Source organism: Echinops telfairi, unplaced genomic scaffold (assembly GCF_000313985.2).
Source record: "Echinops telfairi isolate 266 unplaced genomic scaffold, ASM31398v2 ScPeMD7_7424;HRSCAF=8462, whole genome shotgun sequence".
Classification (NCBI taxonomy): Eukaryota; Metazoa; Chordata; class Mammalia; order Afrosoricida; family Tenrecidae; genus Echinops; species Echinops telfairi.
Window position 1 is genome coordinate 14,956,379 of NW_022111324.1, and position 18,243 is coordinate 14,974,621.

Below are 18,243 nucleotides of genomic sequence, written 5' to 3' on the forward strand. Positions count from 1 at the left end.
ATAAATTATTTTGAAAAAATACAATCACCCTTCTATATTTCACCCAAACCCCCGAAGAGCTTATCAAAAACCATGGTTTTCTGAAAGGCAGTTCCACATGGAGGAAAGAATAGGACTTTCTATTTTTTTAGAAATACTTTTTATGAAATCCAAAATATTTCTTCTTAGACATTTCCAGAGTGGCAGCCAACAATGGAAAGGACAGGAAGGTGTTCATCACTAAGGGGAAGAATGAGAATTTTGACCTGTTTGAAGCCTAGTTCTACAACTCTGTAACTATAGGCAAGTTATCATTACTGCCCCTAGTGTGTTCACTTTTCTGACTAGTAAGGTTCTAATGATGATTCTTAGTTCATAGAGACTAAAGGTTTTATAGTGAAAAAATTATATAAAACAATGTGCACACTGCTCGGCACATTGAATGTGCTCACCAAACGTTACTTACCTTCAGTTTTACTTTAATTTTCCTGCTTATTTTAATGATTTGTTTTAAGTAAGTCTGAATCACTTTTTAGAAAAATGCTGACCCCATAAGAAGTATGTTTAAGATATTGAAAGTTTGTCTGCAGTAAGTCAAAACAAATGGAAATGCTTATAACTTCTATCAAATATTTCAGTTTTGTTTACTTTCTCTAACTTGGTTATGTGTGGTTCAGGCATTGTGTGACCGATTTCTTTGATCCTTTGATCATTCTTTATTTTAGGGAAAAAGTAGATTTTATAATCCTTCCCTCTGTGTATAATGCCTGTATTCTTCTAAGATCATAATCGACCTTAAATTTCTCCTGAAGTAGATTCTAGTTTAGTGGTGTTAGTTCAAGTATATTGTATAGTTAAATACTGCAAACTCTAAAATTCTGTGTGGGCATGGAAAAATATAAAAAATAGGTTTATCAGTTGAGTTTATGAAGAGTTGAGTTATGTTTAATAATTAATAAGTTTTTTCTGCCAATAAGCATTAGATTACTGCTGACTTTTTAGTGTTATAGTACCTTGTGATAGTTTCTCTATAGGGTTTAAAGGTGTATGCCTACTTTTAGATTTTTATCCCCATCTGCCCTGTCCGGTGGATATAATGTTTGCAAATGGTATAAGGAGAATGTCTCCAGAAGTTCATGTGTCATTAATATATTATGAAGAACGGTCAGTTCCATTGTCTTATTTTGTCAATCTTGATCAGAGCTTGCCGAGTAAGTCTATAAGCCTGCATGTGCCTGGCAACTGTTACCTAGTGACAGTTTCAGCTGCAGTAGCCATTGGCTGTGCTTGATTGGGGCAGGAAGCCCAATTCACCTTTCTGATGGTGAGTTCTTCTGCATCAGTCAGGGTGAGAAGGAGGAGGAGGAGCTGGGCTCAGACTCAGGCTCACGTGGGAGGAAGCAGTGATACTAAGAGACTGTGAAGAATATCCTGATGGCACCCTTGTAACTGCATCACTGTAAATCGGACTTCTAAAGCAAGCAGCCTAGCCTAGCAGCTGACAAGAGTGAATGTAGGTGAGAAACATTACCTTATTCTTGCAGCAAGAGAACTATTTTGTGATAAGTGAAACTGGAATGTACAAGGAGGAATATCCTATGGATATTATAAAGGAAGAAGGATTTCCCTGAATGACTTGGTGGTGCGTGAGAAAACAACTTTCAGAAGGATGCTTTCTATTAAGCTGCTGCATTGTTCCTGAAGGAAATGCTTTTATTTCTCGTGCACATTATTTCTTCAGAAGGTTTAACAGCAAAGACTGACAAGAGACTCTGAAATGCCTGTACTTGGGAAAAAAAAAAAAAAGACTTTTGGCAAATGCCAACCTGCTGTCAAAGTGACCTTGGAAGCATTTTTGATGGATTGCTTCATTCTATCCTGCCAGCTTTTCAGTATTCCAAACTCTAGGATTTAAGCTCATCTTAATGCTTTAGAGACGTTTTTTAAAACAAGACCATCTCATAACCTACCTAATGGCCCCTGCGTTAATTGAGCACTTGCTCAAAATAGAACGCAGAAATAGAAGAAGCATTTTCTTAACATATGGCTGCTACATAACTGCAAATATAACAAACAAGGTAATTTTCCACTTTCAGAAAATTTAGTTGAAGTAATGATTTAATGTGTTAATCATCTAATGAGCATAGAAACGCTATAACATAAAATAGAATGTCTACTATAAATACCTAAAAAGCAGCGACAGCATTTCTAGTCAAATAAATTGGAGTACATTAAACTTTCCATTGTTAATTGAATTTTACATATTTAAATATGTGAGATATATAGTTGAAAAGGGGTGATATTACTTTATACATTTTATCATGCCTCATTATAAGGAAGGTGGCATATAAGATAAAGTTTCTCCTGCTATTAATGCTGAAAATAATTACAAAAGGTACATTTCTTTTGGAAAGGAAGAGGCATAAATTGTAATATGTATTGCTGCTAGTAGCACCATTAACTACAACAAACTAAAATGGTTTGAATCTAAATGCTTAGGAAAATGCTTACAGACTTAAAACTTCAAAAGTTCATCTTATTTTAAGTGGCATTAACTATTGTTTATTACCGTCCCTTCCTGAAATTCATCCTTTTTCCTCATGAGAGTTGCAGGGCAATGTGGGTCTGTTTGTTAACCCTGTCCTGCTCCTTTGTGCCCCTATAGAGGGGCATCTTTTGGAATTACCCTTGAGGGGTGTTTTCCTTAGCTCTTAAAAAATTAGAACTAGATTATAAATATGACTCTCCAGCATCAAACTCTAAACTGAGCCCAAAGATACTGTTGGCCACAATGGATTTTTTTCATAGATTTCCATCCAAATCTGTTTTCTTGGTTATTTAAATTCTGAAATATGGATTAACACTTCTCATCCTTAGTAAAACACCAAAACCCAAACAATTTAAATCTTTCTTTTTCTCATTCTTTCTAGTTTATCCCTAAGAAACGATCTTTTCTGGGAAACAAACAGCCACAGAAGCTTTTCCTCCCGTGTCAGTAAATATTGCTCCCCTTTTTTACAGATTTAATTTGTGCTCAGTACAAGGTAATAAGAAATCTGTTTTCTCTAGAAGTACTTTATCTTTGCAAAAAGTAGTTTGAGAGCACTGGAAGGAGCTAATCGGTGACCTTTTTCACCCCCTTTCTAGCTTATCCCCCTCCCTACCCCCTCAAAGCAGAGGTGTGTCACTGCTGCGCTGAGGCTGACGAAGAGACTTACTTGAGCAGCTCTCTGGAACGCTCAGCTGTGATAGAAGCACTGACACTGTCTACTGAAGCAGATTCTGAGACACTCGTGTGCAGAGTGTAACTGATGCTGGGCCAGGCACCTGCTTGCTATAGCCAAAGCTGCAGGTTTCCTTAATCCCAAACCATGAATGAATCCAGGGGGACTGAACAGAGGATCCTGAACATGAGCAGTGGAATCGTGAATGTATCTGAGCATCACTCCTGCCCACTTGGATTTGGCCAATACAGTGCAGTGGATGTCTGCATCTTTGAGACAGTTGTCATTGTCCTGCTGACTTTCTTAATCATTGCTGGAAATTTAACGGTCATTTTTGTCTTCCATTGTGCTCCACTCTTGCACCATTATACTACCAGCTATTTCATTCAGACGATGGCATATGCTGATCTCTTCGTTGGAGTTACCTGCTTGGTTCCTACTCTCTCACTTCTCCACTACTCCACAGGTGTCCACGAGTCATTGACTTGCCAGGTTTTTGGATATATCATTTCAGTTCTAAAAAGTGTTTCTATGGCCTGTCTTGCTTGCATCAGTGTGGATCGTTACCTTGCAATAACCAAGCCTCTTTCCTACAATCAGCTGGTCACTCCTTGCCGCCTGAGAATTTGCATTATTTTGATCTGGATCTACTCTTGCTTAATTTTCTTGCCTTCATTTTTTGGCTGGGGGAAACCTGGCTACCACGGTGACATTTTTGAATGGTGTGCCACCTCTTGGCTCACCAGTGCTTACTTTACTGGCTTCATTGTTTGTTTACTTTACGCTCCGGCTGCCTTTGTGGTCTGCTTCACATATTTCCACATTTTCAAAATTTGCCGGCAGCACACCAAAGAAATAAGTGACCGAAGGGCCCGATTCCCAAGCCATGAAGTGGATCCCTCTGGAGAGGCTGGACACAGCCCAGACCGTCGCTATGCCATGGTTTTGTTTCGGATAACCAGTGTCTTTTACATTCTGTGGCTGCCCTATATCATTTATTTTCTTCTAGAAAGCTCCCGGGTCTTAGACAACCCGACACTATCCTTTCTCACAACCTGGCTTGCTATAAGTAATAGTTTTTGTAACTGTGTAATATATAGCCTCTCCAACAGTGTTTTCCGGCTGGGCCTCAGAAGACTGTCCGAGACAATGTGCACATCTTGCATGTGTGTGAAGGATCAGGAAGCACGAGATCCCAAACCTAGGAAACGGGCTAATTCCTGTTCCATTTGAAGAAAACTACATGCTAAATCAAGTGTCATCTGACAGTGGTTTTGAATCATATTCTTCATTTCATCTGGAATTTTGCCACCAGAGAAATATTTACTTGAGTAATTGACTACGAAATGAAGGATGAAGCTGAATGTTTCTTCTCCCCCACCCCTCTTTTTCCCTGGTGTGAAAAGAAAAACAACTAAAGGAAAGGATGTGTAGAGGTTAATCTCATGAGGTAATTATAGCATGTGAGCATAGTTGTGCAGTAAGAAGAAAAATTAAATTCCAAGGATGAAAAAAGTATCTAAAATCTTCCACAGGACATGAAACAATTGACACATCAGATCAAACCAGTGCATCTTTCTATCTCTGAGTGAACTTTCCCTGCCTGTGTCTCTCTCTGTGTCTGTCACTGTTCCCTGTGTTTTGTAGAAGCTATTACTTACATGCATTGCCCTTCCTAGAAAACTGTTATATATATATGTGGCAAAATACCTTTTGCAACAAAGTGTACTTTTCAACACACTAATCTGTCTTTAGATGGACTCTCCATGAAGGGTGTGTAGTGTATGTTGTATTTTATTTCTTGCTTCAGGGACCCTTTGCTTTCATTTTTATAATGTTCTCTGTGTCACATTTTTGTCGTTGTTGATACAAAAAAAAGTATTATTTTTTCTTCTGGATGAAATTACATATATTCATTCCCCTTCTTCCTAAAAGCCTGATTTTTTTTTCTGTCCATTTTTCTTGACTTGCATCCTTTGGTACCTTAATCCAAAAAAGTGTCTTAGTTAATGAAGGAATGCACTGTATAAAGCAGTCATAGTGTTAAATAATTTGTTCCTTCTGAGCCTATTTGAGCCTACTTTGGAGGTTGTGTTAAACATTTTTAATGGCGCTTGGAAACATTTTTATCTGGTTCTTTTAAAATTCGTTCATGTGCCTAGAGTGGTGTCTTTTTGCTAGCTTTTAAAAAATTTTTGTTGTTTCTTTTTTTGTTTGTTTTTTTCTTTACGAAAACCCCAAAATAATTCTAATACAAATGCATGATACTCATCAAGCAGTGAGATTTCACTCTTACTGCTTCTTGGGCTATCTTTTATTTGTTTTGTTTTAAGTAAAATATTAACCATTTTATGTTATGTCTATAATAACTTTCTATTGTGTCCACCAGTCATTTATGGGATATGTGTTTGTATATACTATATTTTTTACAACAAAGAAAATGTAAATTATATTATGTGGTATTATATTATGTGCCTATTGTTTTCCTAGCAAATAAATAGATCCATGTTGTTTACCCTGTCAAATTGGAAAAAATATATACAAAACTTTCTTTTACAGAAAAATACTTTGTGTAGTTATTTGAATATTTATATTAGGTCCAGCTGCATTCTTAGGGCTGCTGAGAGTACAATATACTTAATTATCAAATACTGTGAGAGCTGTCAGTATTTTCTTTTGTAATAATCAGTTTTCAGATTCAGAGATCAAATGAACTTATATTTTAGTGTGCTACATGGGATTATGTGGTAAATTGTCAAGGATTTAGATGCAGCCAAGTGGGAATCTTACATCTAAATCTTACTTTTTTACTTAGTTTCCTGACAGTGATATTTTAAAATTTATAACCGACTGCTGAGGGTTTTTCTTCTCAGCACTTTTTGAATTCTTTGTTTTATGAAATGCATTTAACGAAGCGTGCCTATGACCCTTCAAATTGGAAGCCAACCAGGCTTGTGCTCCTGTGGTTGGACTTCAGAGAGTCTGTAGTAGCATTGGTGACGTTTTATTGAGGTTGTTTGGAATCCCTGTATATTTTTAAACATGTAAGAAATGTTTAAAATAAAGAATAAAATAGTATTCTATATATCAAAAATCAGACTTTGCTTCAGTTTAATAAAAGGCTCACTGAGCAAAAAAAAAGGCTTACTTAGAATAAGAGTTCAATTGTTTGAAAATCAAACTTAATTGTTTTTCATTCCTTGTGGTTTAGGTTGTTTATATGTATTCTTGTTGCCTTTTTGTCAATGGCATTTTAGATAATTGAAAGAGCTTCTGTGAAGTTCACGGAATAATAGTAATGCTAACTTTTCAACAGTCATAAATAGAAACTTCTGCCTTAGATCTATGATGTGGGAGTCAGATTTTGTGTCTTTGATTTGGAATGTAAGTATAGTTAGATGATCCAGTAGATCCTCTGTACAGATAACCTGACTTCATGTCCCTTGTATATTCCTGACTTCATGCCCTTTGTATGTACAACTTTTCTTCATGTTAATTAATAAACAATGTGCTAGGCACTGTATTAAGTTTTACATACACAAGGGGCTTCCAAAAGTTCATGGAGCTGATAACAAGGGCTCAAATAGAAAGAAAATGTTTCTAAAAGGATGATGACAACATATGTACAAATGTGCTTGACACAAGTGATGTATAGATTATTATAAGAGTTGTAAGAGCCCCCAATTAATGATTTATTTTTAAAGTTCATGGAGATCTTCCATTATCTGTTCATTAAATTTTTTTCATGAACATTTAGCCCTCATTCCAATATTTGGAAGTAGGTGCTGCTATTATTACCATTCTGTAGAAGCTATGGTAAGGTCACTAAGACAGCTTCCTGTCTGTATGAGGCCAGTACCTATATGCTTAACCACTTAGCTAACCAGCTTTTTTTTCTTTTCAAAATCCTTCCAATTATTGTACCTCTTCCCAGATTCTCTGAGTGTTATTCCACCCTCCCATCCCCCATACATTTTTTCTTCTTCATGTTCCCTATCTTGTGATATTTTGTTTTGTGATCTTTCAAGTCTCTTATTAAAACTACAATCTGAGAAGCACAAACTTGTCAGTTTAGCTTATAATCATACTAAAACCTGGGCATGACATTTCCTTGACTCAACTTTTGCCAGTCTTGTTATATTTTTCTTGAAAAGCTTTTAAAATTATCTATAAATTTGTTCTTAAAAATACTTTGAAAGAGGTAGATGAAAGACCACTCATAGACAAAAAGAGGGTCCTCTGACAGGCGAGTTCTAGATTTAGGCTCTTCATTAGTGTTGCGTGTGTAACTCTAAGGAACATGGCTTCTGTTTGACGTATTTAAATATGTTTATATAATAGGATAATGCTTATTTTGTAACGACCCTTTTCCGATTTGTGTCTTTTAAGAATAGAAAACACATAACTGAATTCCCATTGTATTTTGTGGTAATTATCCAATTTAAATATAAATGACACTCAAAATAGAACGCTATCTATTGCCTGAGGGTCGTATCATCAGCGGCATTTCCCTGGAGTGATACCGTGTTAGAAAGGCTGTAATAGCTTACTTGTTTTTTTGGAACCAAGACTGAAACCATGGCCTTCCTAAACTGTTTGACCTTAGATAAGACACTGATGTGCTACAAATCTCCATTTTCTCATCACGGAAATCCAGAGTTTAGTACCCCATGATGGGAGCTTGGTGCTGTCGAGTAAGGTTGGGCTGCTAAGGACTGCTAACTGCAAGGTCTGTGGTACAAACCCACCAGCTGTTCTTCGGGAGAAAGATGAAGCTGTCTGCAGTAATAAAGATTTACAACCCCTGGGACCCTACCTAAGGTTTTAATGGTAATGTGTTTAGGTTAGGCTTATTTCAAAATAATAAAAATAGTTTTCAATAAGATCATCATTTTTGCATTAAATAACTTGTGATAATATCTCCCAATGGTTTCCTCTATGTTAGGTGGTTTTGCGGACTTAATGAAACAATGCAGTATGTATGCTTTGTACAGGAGCCCTAGTGGAGTACTGGCTGATGAGATGAGCTACTACCCCAACTCACTCCTGTGCTCTGCAGGAGAAAGATGAGGCTTAAAGGTTTACAGCCTCAAAACCCACAGAGGAATTTCTACTGTGCTGTGGGGTTACTATGAATCAGCATTCACTAGATGCCAGTTGAGCTTGAGTGATGGACTTAGCACAGACCCTAGCACCTAAAGATTATTTAGAATGTGGTGCTGCTGTTTTATTATTTTTGTGGTTGACATATTCATTACTATCCAAATATAATGATCACGAATTCCAATTTAATAATGTGGTTGCAATAGCACCCCCCTCATTTTGCTTCTGTAGTTTTCATTACCAGGTGAACCTCAGTCCAAAACTATTTAAATTGTGCACTGCTTTGAGTAGCATCATGAAATCTTGCACTTCTCACTTCATCCTGGATCCAGCTTCCCATTCCTCTGCTGGGCTCCAGCCCGCAAAGCACACTTGGCTACACTGTACCACAGCCTGCCAGTGTCTGACAAGGGACTGCTGCCCAGTATAGGATTCAGTACTATCCGTGGTTTCAGGCCTGTGGAGGACTTGGACAAGGGAAGAGGCTGGGTGAGGGGATCACACTGTATTAGATTTTTAAAAAGAGAATTCATCAACTATGTTTTCATAAGATTTTTATTTTTAATTTTTTCCATTCAAATATATTTATGCAGGTTTTGGCTTAAAACAAGATGTTTTTGATATGGAAATGCACCAAAACTTCTGAAAGCGCGTGTCCCAGGAATAATTATTTTTGATGACATCATTTTAGAGTAATGATATCCAAGAAATAGATGCTGAGATGAGACTGTCTGAGGTCTAGCTATCTCCTTACTCTTTGTGTTAAATATGCTTAAAACAGTTATCTCTCTCCAGGGAGTCAGTAGTAGAAAAGGAACGATCAGAAATAGTTTTTCATGTTGGCTTTCATGTTTGTCTTTATATTTTAATTTTCCTAAATTAATGAACTGGATAAAACAAAGATTGATCAGCAGGTTTGCCCTATACATGTCAGTTCATTTAGAAATAAATGAGGCCGTTGCTTTCAAAGACGTTTCTTTATTCTCCTCCCTCTAAGACCTAATTATTAGATTTAAAAAGATGTAATTTCATGATAAACTTAAATTTAGATGGGAGGAATCTACTAGTATTACCTACTCCGTATAACATCACCTACTGTTAGCGGGGGCCTTGCAGTGTGTAGGAGTGCATTTTTGTAGTATCAGTGCTATATTTCAATATGCAATTCTAACTGTTCCCCCCCCCTTTTATTTTTTCATTTTACTGGGGGCTCTTACAGCTCTTATCACAATCCATCCACTCATCCATTGTGTCGAGCACATTTGTACATTTGTTGCCATCATCATTTTCAAATAATTTTCTTTCTACTTAAGCTTGGTATCAGCTCATTATTTTCCCCCTCCCCCCACACCCTCTCTCCCTCATGAAACCTTGATAATTTACAAATTTTTTTTACATGTCTTACACTGACTGATGTCTCCCTTCACCCACTTTTCTGTTGTCCGTTTCCCTGGAAAGGGGTTATATGTAGATCATTGTGATCGGTTCCCCCTTTCTCCCACACCTTCCCCTTCCCCTCCTGGTATCTCTACTCTCATTATTGGTCCTGAAGGTTTATCTGTCGATTCCCTGAGTTTCCAGCTCTTACCTGTACCCATGTTCATGCTCTGGTATAGCTGGATTTGTAAGGTAGAATTGGGGATTATGATATTGGGAGGGAGGAATCTTTAAAGAAGTAGAGGAAAGTTGTGTTTCATTGGTGCTATACTGCTGACCCTTCTGTGAGGGGATGTCCAATTGCCTACAGATCTCCACCCTGCAATCCCCCTCATTCACATTGATAAGAGTTTTTGTTCTGGGTCTTTGATGCCTGATACCTGATCCCAGCGACACATCATGATCACACAGGCTGGTGTTTTTCTTCCATATGGACTTTATTGCTTCTCAGCTAGATGGCCGCTTGTTCATCTTCAAGCCTTTAAGACCCCAGACGCTATATCTTTTGATAGCCAGCACCATCAGCTTTCTTCATCACATTTGCTTATGCACCCATTTTGTCTTCAGTGATCGTGTCAGGAAGGTGAGCAGATGGAATGCCAGTTTAATAAAACAAAGTTCTTGCATTGAGGGGGTACTTGTGTAGAGGCCCAATGTCCGTCTGCTACCTTAATACGTAACATATAAATATATGTACATAGATCTTTTTCTCTATTGTTACATATAAATATATTTACATATGTACATGCCAGTATTTAGACCTATTGCACTTTTTTATGAACAAGTTTAACTTTAAGATTAAGTCAGATATGTAAAAGGTATAATATTGTATGACCAGTTTTTCATATAAAGATGAAAACAGGGAAAACAGTAAAAAAAAAAGTCTATTCAGTATTTCTCAAAAATGAAAATTTTATCCAGTACTAGTTTTGCTCTATGATTATTATTTTTTTAAAATATTTTGACATGTCACAAACAGCTATATCTGACATGCTGTTCGACATAATGCAATCTGATAATGTCTCAAGATTTTCTTCTTATGTAGACCATTTATATAGTTTTCCAACTTCTTTAATACTGTTTTTCCAGGTAGATTTTCTGGAGAAACTTAATGGCCTGACAGTTGCAATATTAGGTGTCTTTGACTGACTTTTGCTTCAGTTTTTAAGTGTTATTTGCTGAATCTGAACCAGATCTTAATCACTATATGATATTTTAATATACCATTGATGGCATCTTCCAATATTTTTCAAGTCTCCATAACAGAAGGGTGATCTTGGAGTAGATAAAGAGATCTGCTGGTGTAATAACTGCATTTCATAGATAGCAAGATTTTACTCACATTTCCCTAACTATGAAGACCATAGTCATAATATTTTAATGATATTTTTTATTTCATTACTATATTGATTTTCCATGTAGGTGGGAAATAATCACAGTATTAAATTCACCATTATTCAATTATAACTGATAGATGATTAATATGAAAGACATATTTGAGATTAATACCTTACTTTGACCAATGAGACTAAAGTAGATTTTTAGGTTCTAAACTTAAATTTCTAGGTGCTAACAGAACGCCTAAATAATTTATTGAAAGACAGTGTTTTCTGAAATTCTGAAAAGTCTTCAAATGATAATTTCATTAGGGAGAAATCAGGTTTTCTCATTTTTATTTGATGTTTTGTACTTGGTGTTGTATTGTTAGGTGCCATTGAGTTGGCTCTACCCACAGCAACCCTATTTACAACATAATGAAACACTGTGTGGTTCTGTGCCAGCCTCACAAATTGTTCCTATGCCTTGAGCCCATTGATGTAGTCACTGTGTCAGTCCATCTTGTTGAGGGCCTTCCTCTTTTTTCACTGCCCCTCCACTTTACCAAACACAATGTCTTCTGTAGGGACTAGTCTCTCCTGACAGTATGTATGATGAAGTATGTATGATGAAGTCTTCTCATGCTTGCCACTAAGGAGCACTCTGGCCTTACCTCTTCCAATACAGATCTGCTTGCCCTTTTAGTAGCCCATGGTACTTTCAACATTCATCTCCAGCACCACAATTCACATGTATCTGTTCTACAGTCTTTCTTATTCAGTTTCCAACTTTCATATGCATATGATGCAATGAAAAATACTATGGCTTGAGTCAAGAGCACCTTAGTCCTCAAAGTAACATTCATCTTCAATACTCTAAAGCAGTCTTGTGCAGCAGATTAGCCTAATGCAATGGGTCTTTAGATCACTTGATTGCTGCTTACATGCACATCTATTGTGGATCCAAGTAAGACAAAATCACTGACAACTTCAACCTTTTCTCCATTTAACATGATGTTAGCTATTGGTCCAGTTGTGAGGATTTTGGTCTTCCTTATATTGAGTTGTAATTCATACTGAAGGCTATAATCCTTGATCTTCATCAGCAAGTGTTTAAATGTCTCCTTACTCTCAGCAAGCAAGGTTGTGCAATCTGCACACTGCAGGTTGTTAATAAGCCTTCCTCCAATCCTCATGCCTCACACTTCTTCATATAATTCTTCCCTGATGATTTGCTCAGTATATAGATTGAACAAGAATGGTGAGAGGATACAATCTTGTTGTACACTTTTCCTGCTTTTACACCAAGTAGTATTCCTTTGTTCTGTTCCCACATTTGCATCTTGATCCTTGTATAAGTTCCAAATGAGCACAATGGAGTTTTCCAGAACTCTCATTCTTCTCAAGGTTTTCCACAGTTTATTATGGTCCACACAGTAGAATGCCTTTGTGTAATCAATGAAACACAAGGAAAACCTTTCTAGTCTTCTCTGATTTGAGCCAAGATCCCTCTGACATCAGCTTGTCCTCTTCTGAGTTCCACCTGAACTTCTGGCAGTTCCCTGTCAATATGCTGCTGTAACCATTGATGGATGATCTTAAGTAAAACTTTACTTGTGTACAATATCAATGGTATCCTTCTACAGTTTGAAGATTCTGTTGGGTCACCTTCCTTTGGAATGGGCACAAATATGGATCTCTTCCAGTCAGTTGGTCAGGTAGCTGTAGAAGTCTTCCAGATTTCCTGACATAGAAGAGTAACTGCTTGCAGTTCTTCTTCAGCTTTCTGAAACATGTCAGTGGGTATTCTGTCAATTCCTGGTACCTTGTTTTTGGCTAATGCACCCAATGCAACTTGAAATTCTCTCTTTAGCACCATCGGTTCTTTCTTGTATGCAAACTAAAATGGTGGAATGGTAACTCGATCTGGGGTACAGTGACTCTGTGTATTCTTTCCTCAATATTTTGTCTTTAGAATCTTTCAAATTTTCAAGTTGAGATTTGAATTTTTTCTTAAGTTCTTTGAGTTTCAGATACGCTAAGCATGTTATTCCCTTTTGATTTTCTAATTCTAGGTCTTTGCACATTTCATAATAATATTTTACTTTGTCTTCTCCAGGTGCCCTTTGAAATTTTCTGCTCAGCTCCTGACTTCATTCTTTCTTCGATTTGTTTTACCTACTCTATGATCAATAGGAAGTTTCAGAGTCTCTTGTGACACCTATTTTGATCTTTTCTTTCTTTCCTGGTTTTTTATCATTCTTTACTTTCTTCATGTTGATGGTCTTGATGTCTTCCCACAGCTCCTCAGGTCCTCTGTCATTAGTCAGTAATGCATTAAGTCTGTTCTTGACATGTTCTCGAAATTCAGGTGGGATAGACTCCAAGTCTTATTTTTGCTCTGTGGACTTGTTTTAATTTTCTTTAGATTTATCCCCAACGAACATATGAGCAGTTGATGGTTTGTTCACAATCCGCCCCTAGTCTGGTTTTAGCTGCTACCAGCTATTGAACTTCTTCATCGTGTCTTCCTATGGATATACTCAATTAGATTTCTGTGTATTTCTGTGTATTCCATCTTGGGAAGTTGCCTTTTGGGTTGTTGAAAAAAAGGTATTTGTTATGAGCAAGTCATTTGTTTTGCAAAATTCTATCATGCAATCTCCAGCTTCCTTTCTATTACCACATCCATATTTTCTAACTACTCTTCCTCTTTGTTTCCAACTTTTGCATTCCAATCACCAATGACTATTAGTGCATCTTGATTGCTTGTTTAATCAAATTCTGGTAGAATTCACTTTCTTCATCACTAACTTTTGTGGTTAGTGCACAAATTGAATAATAATTGTATTGATGTGATTTCCTTGAGCCGATAGATGTAATTCGATCACAGATAGCATTGAACTTCATGATGGCTTTAGCAAGTCCTTTCTGACATTGAATGCCATGCCATTCCCCTTGATTGTGTTATTCCTGAAATATTAAATCATGAGAGTTTCTGATTCAAAATGGCCAATACCAATTCATTTCAGCTTACTAATGCCTGGGATATCAATTTTCATGTGTTGTATTTCATTTCTGACCACTTCTAATTTTCCTTAATTTATACTTTTCATATTTAAAGTTCCAAACATTAAAAGATTTTTGCAGCTATTTCTTTTTACCTTGAGTCCTGCCCCATCAACAAATGAAGACCCCAAAGGGCCACTTCCACAGGCTGTACCAGACTCATGTCAACATGGTCGACTCCTCTCCAGAACCATCTCCTCTTCAATCACATTGTAGTGCTGCTGGACTTGAGAGGGCCTTCTCCTGGCAGTATCCCAACAGTGCTCTATTTCTTCTCTTTTTTTATAGATACTGAGAATAAACTGCCTTTATTACTGTCATAGTTGACTTTCTTTAATAGCTCTGCTTCAAGATTCACCCAGTTATTTTTCAAGGTTTTTATTTTTCTTTTTCCCCTGAACTGGCAAGCCAAGTTCTTCTCTACTGTCTGTTCTTATTCTGGAAGCTCCACTGACACCTGTTCTCTTTGGGTGGCCCTTCTGGCATTTGAAATAACAGTGACATAGCCTCTACTATCACAGCAACACACAAGCCACCACAGTACAACAAACTGACTGACTATGGTCTTTCTACTTAAGCAAGTTAAATAAGATTGATGCCAGTTAAAATTGCCAAAATACACTTCATAAATTCAAATGGAAAACATTATTTTATTGTGAGGCAAGTGCAAAAAGTTATATAACTTGTTCTTTAAATTTCAAATTGTATTATTGAATCAGTTACAAACAGGAGCAAATAGAGATGACCAGTGTATTTGTCTTAGGTTATGCCTCACACAAGTGTTCCTGTAAGAGGGGCTTCAAAACGGTCATGGGAAAATTTCTGTATCTTTTATTCCATTTTTCCACGCATTTTTCAGAGCCCCCTTAAATTTATGTACCTGATAAAGCTTGAAGTTAAGAATAAGTATAAAGTTAAAATAATATTTTACACAAGAAACCTGTTTACAATGATCTCATTTACCTTTTAAGTAATTACACTATTAAACATTAAATTGGTAAGGTTAATGTTATAGCTGATATATTAGGAGATTAAAATATAATTTGGGAGAGAAACAGATGTAAAGGCAAATATACAAACAAAGCTTCTCATAGTCCTATCTATTATTTTATACAGCTAAATATAAGTTTGAATTTTTCTTATTTTGACAAAATATTATTTTTAGAATTTTGGGATGGTATCAATTTTGAAAAAGAGCATAGTTCTTATATATGAGATAGAAACTTCTTTATAATGATTATCTTGGCTGTGTTTGTGTCTGTATGAAATGTCCTTCTTGAAAAAGGTCAGATTTTAAAATATTTATGTTGAAGTTAAAAAAAAAAAAAGAACATTCCTTCTTAAAATAGATTATACAAGAATTAGGTTTTTTTTCACTCTACAATCTCAATGCCCTAAGAGTATTTTATTTAAAATATTTTATAATCCCAGGATCTTATCATTTTACTAGATTTGGGGGTATATTTATTTCATTATAAATCTAGAAATGTGCATTTTAAAAATTCTACATTGAAAGTAATGTTATTAACTGGGTATTCTAGTGACTTCTTTTATTTCAACACCAACCTCATATGAGCCTTAAAAATTCAAGTAATCAGGTCAGTCAGAATTAGTAATATTTTAAATGAAATCTTTTTAATACACAATTCAGCTTTATTTCAATGAATTAATACAGCTGCAGAAAAATTAAAGGATTTCAAACTAGGCTTATGTTGCAATGGATTGCCTTAAAAATGTCCTTAAAAGAAACCTCTCTTTATATAGTCCCTAGTAAGTGCACCAGTTGAATATATATTAATTCTACTGAATTTGAAAAGTTTATTATCTTAAATATTGGAACATTTTCCTGCCAGTTTTATTATAGCTACTGAGTTTATGCTACATAATTAAAGGGTTTGCAAATTGATCATTGCAAAGACCAAATTATTTAAGCCTGAATTGATCATATCTTTTTTGTTCATTTCAAACCAACAAATTAAGATAATAAGTACTTATTAATTGTGTTGTATGGTCAGGGAATGAATTATGGCTCTGTAGAACTCTTGAGTCCTTATATTAAGTTGTGGGAACAACCATTAATCTAAGAACTTGATAGAGAAACTGCAGAAAAGTCTTAATAGCAATGCATTTCTGTGAATAGTTACAAAGATTGATACATTTCAAAAGACAAATTGACCTATGTAGCATGCATGTGTATGCGGTAACCTGAAAGGATTACCCTCAGACGCTTTGAGAAGTTAATGGAAAGGAAAGGAGAGAAAACTAGAAATAGCATTCTACGAATGTGTTGTGGAGAGAAATATACAATCACTTAGCGATGGAGGAAATGAGAAGAAGAAATTTTATGTAGATTAAATCTGATTAAAGTAAAATAATTACCTTAGTTTAAATTACGAGCTTTGAGACTAGAACAAAAATAATAACAGGAGTAGAAGCAGCTTGAAGTACTGGATATAGGACACATCCACCAACTTAGGCATCATTCTTACAAGTTTTCTTCTTACAGTTGTTTTCTGTGGTATTTACAACCTGATTACAGGTGAATTTCACTATGTGTGGACCATTTTTATGACACACACATTTTAATTTTATCTACCGTTAATCTGGAACTAAGCTTGTGATATAGACCAGGTGTGCGTGCGTGTGTGTGTGTGTGTGTGTGTGTGTGTGTGATGAAATGTAGTATTTATTTAGCACAACTTGGACATGCCAGTTACTTTTGTTGTAAACGTTTATGTATATAATGACATTTATCAACTTCCTGTTTTTTTACATGTTCAATTTAGTGACATCAGTTACATTAATCATGTTGTACAACCATCATCAGTATCCGTTGCCAATCTTTCCATGACCATAAACAAACTCAATATTTCCTGAACAACGAATCTTTCTTTGCATTTCCCTCCTGTCTCTGGTAATCACTTTGCTCTCTCTCTATTTGACTATTTTAGATATTTCATATAGGTGATAAATATCACATGTATCTTTTTGTGATTGACTTATTTCACTCAGTATAATGTTTCCATAGTTCGTCCATAGTGTAGGATGTATCAGAGCATCATTTCTCTTTATTGCAGAGTGATATTCCAGTGTATGTATATAGCACATTTGGATGAACATTTTGCAATTGATATAGAATCATTCATTTTTCATCCTTTAGATATTTAGCAGATATTGTTGTTTGTACCAAAGATTATACTAATTTTTTAAGATAATGAGATTTATAAATAAACAGATTTTTCAGTTTTCTAAGAATATGTAGACTTATAGGAGATATCTGAACTTTATATTGAGAACCACAGTATAAAATAAAAATACCCAAACCTCCTGCCATTGAGTGGATTCCAACTCATAGGAACCAAATAAACTGTTTCTGAGACTGGAAATAAATCTTTATGGGTGCAGACAAGCCTCATATTTCTTCCAGGGACTGCCTGGTAATTTTGAGCTTCTGACCTTGTAACTAGCAGCCCAATGCCTAAACCACAGCACCAACACTATTAAATAGGTGCAGACAAATTACAACTCATGGGAGAAATCTAGCCCACAGCCTATTATTGGAAATAAAGTTCTATTGGAACATAGCCACACTAACTTATTTATGTATTATCATGACTTCTTTCATGCTGTAATGACAGAGGTGAATTGTGACAAATACTTTATGGCCTGCAGAGACAAAAACATTTGCTATCTATAGCCTTTTACAGAAGCTTTCTAACTCCTGATTATAAATGTTCATTATATGATATTCATTGTGCACTTATTAGTGCCATAGGATCTCTTAAGAAGGAATGATTCTTAACCTGTATGTGCAATGCAGCCTAATTCAGCTAAGCATCACAAGGGTCTTTATTACTCTGGAAAAGTCTTATCTGGTGTGGGATATTTATGGAGCCAAGGAAGCTTACAGATCCGTAACTTCACTTTTCATCATTGTTTACATACACAGTGCTTTGTATATAATGGCTATTAAGTTGTGAAGTTGAGTGCAAGATACTGTAAACACTCGTGTATAAGCCGTTTTGCAGCACATTTTAAATGCAGCTTTTGTAGTAAAATTAGGTGCCTTGGCTGATATTTGGGTTGGCTTATATGCGAGTACAAAAGGTATTCTC

At 35.9% G+C, this 18,243-nt stretch overlaps 2 protein-coding genes across 5 annotated transcripts in view; both read left to right on the plus strand.

The window, feature by feature from the left end:
• The window catches only part of RABGAP1L (RAB GTPase activating protein 1 like), an 812,491-nt gene that overhangs the window by 296,405 nt on the left and 497,843 nt on the right, over nucleotides 1-18,243 (plus strand). The window lies entirely within an intron of this gene.
• GPR52 (G protein-coupled receptor 52) lies at nucleotides 1,410-4,443 on the plus strand. Of its 2 annotated transcripts, none has more exons than XR_006680814.1 (2): nucleotides 1,410-2,057; nucleotides 2,910-3,152. XR_006680814.1 is itself a non-coding variant. In XM_004706717.2 (2 exons), the coding sequence occupies exon 2, from the start codon at nucleotides 3,351-3,353 to the stop codon at nucleotides 4,434-4,436; it is 1,086 nt and encodes a 361-aa protein (XP_004706774.1). In that variant the 5' UTR covers nucleotides 1,410-2,057; nucleotides 3,127-3,350; the 3' UTR covers nucleotides 4,437-4,443. The 2 variants fall into 2 exon arrangements, 1 of the variants encoding a protein (XP_004706774.1); XM_004706717.2 differs by having other exon boundaries at nucleotides 3,127-4,443.

What these genes read in the sequence shown, in the direction of transcription:
- GPR52 (XM_004706717.2), top strand. Translation starts at nt 3,351, where the DNA reads ATGAATGAATCCAGGGGGACTGAACAGAGGATCCTGAACATGAGCAGT.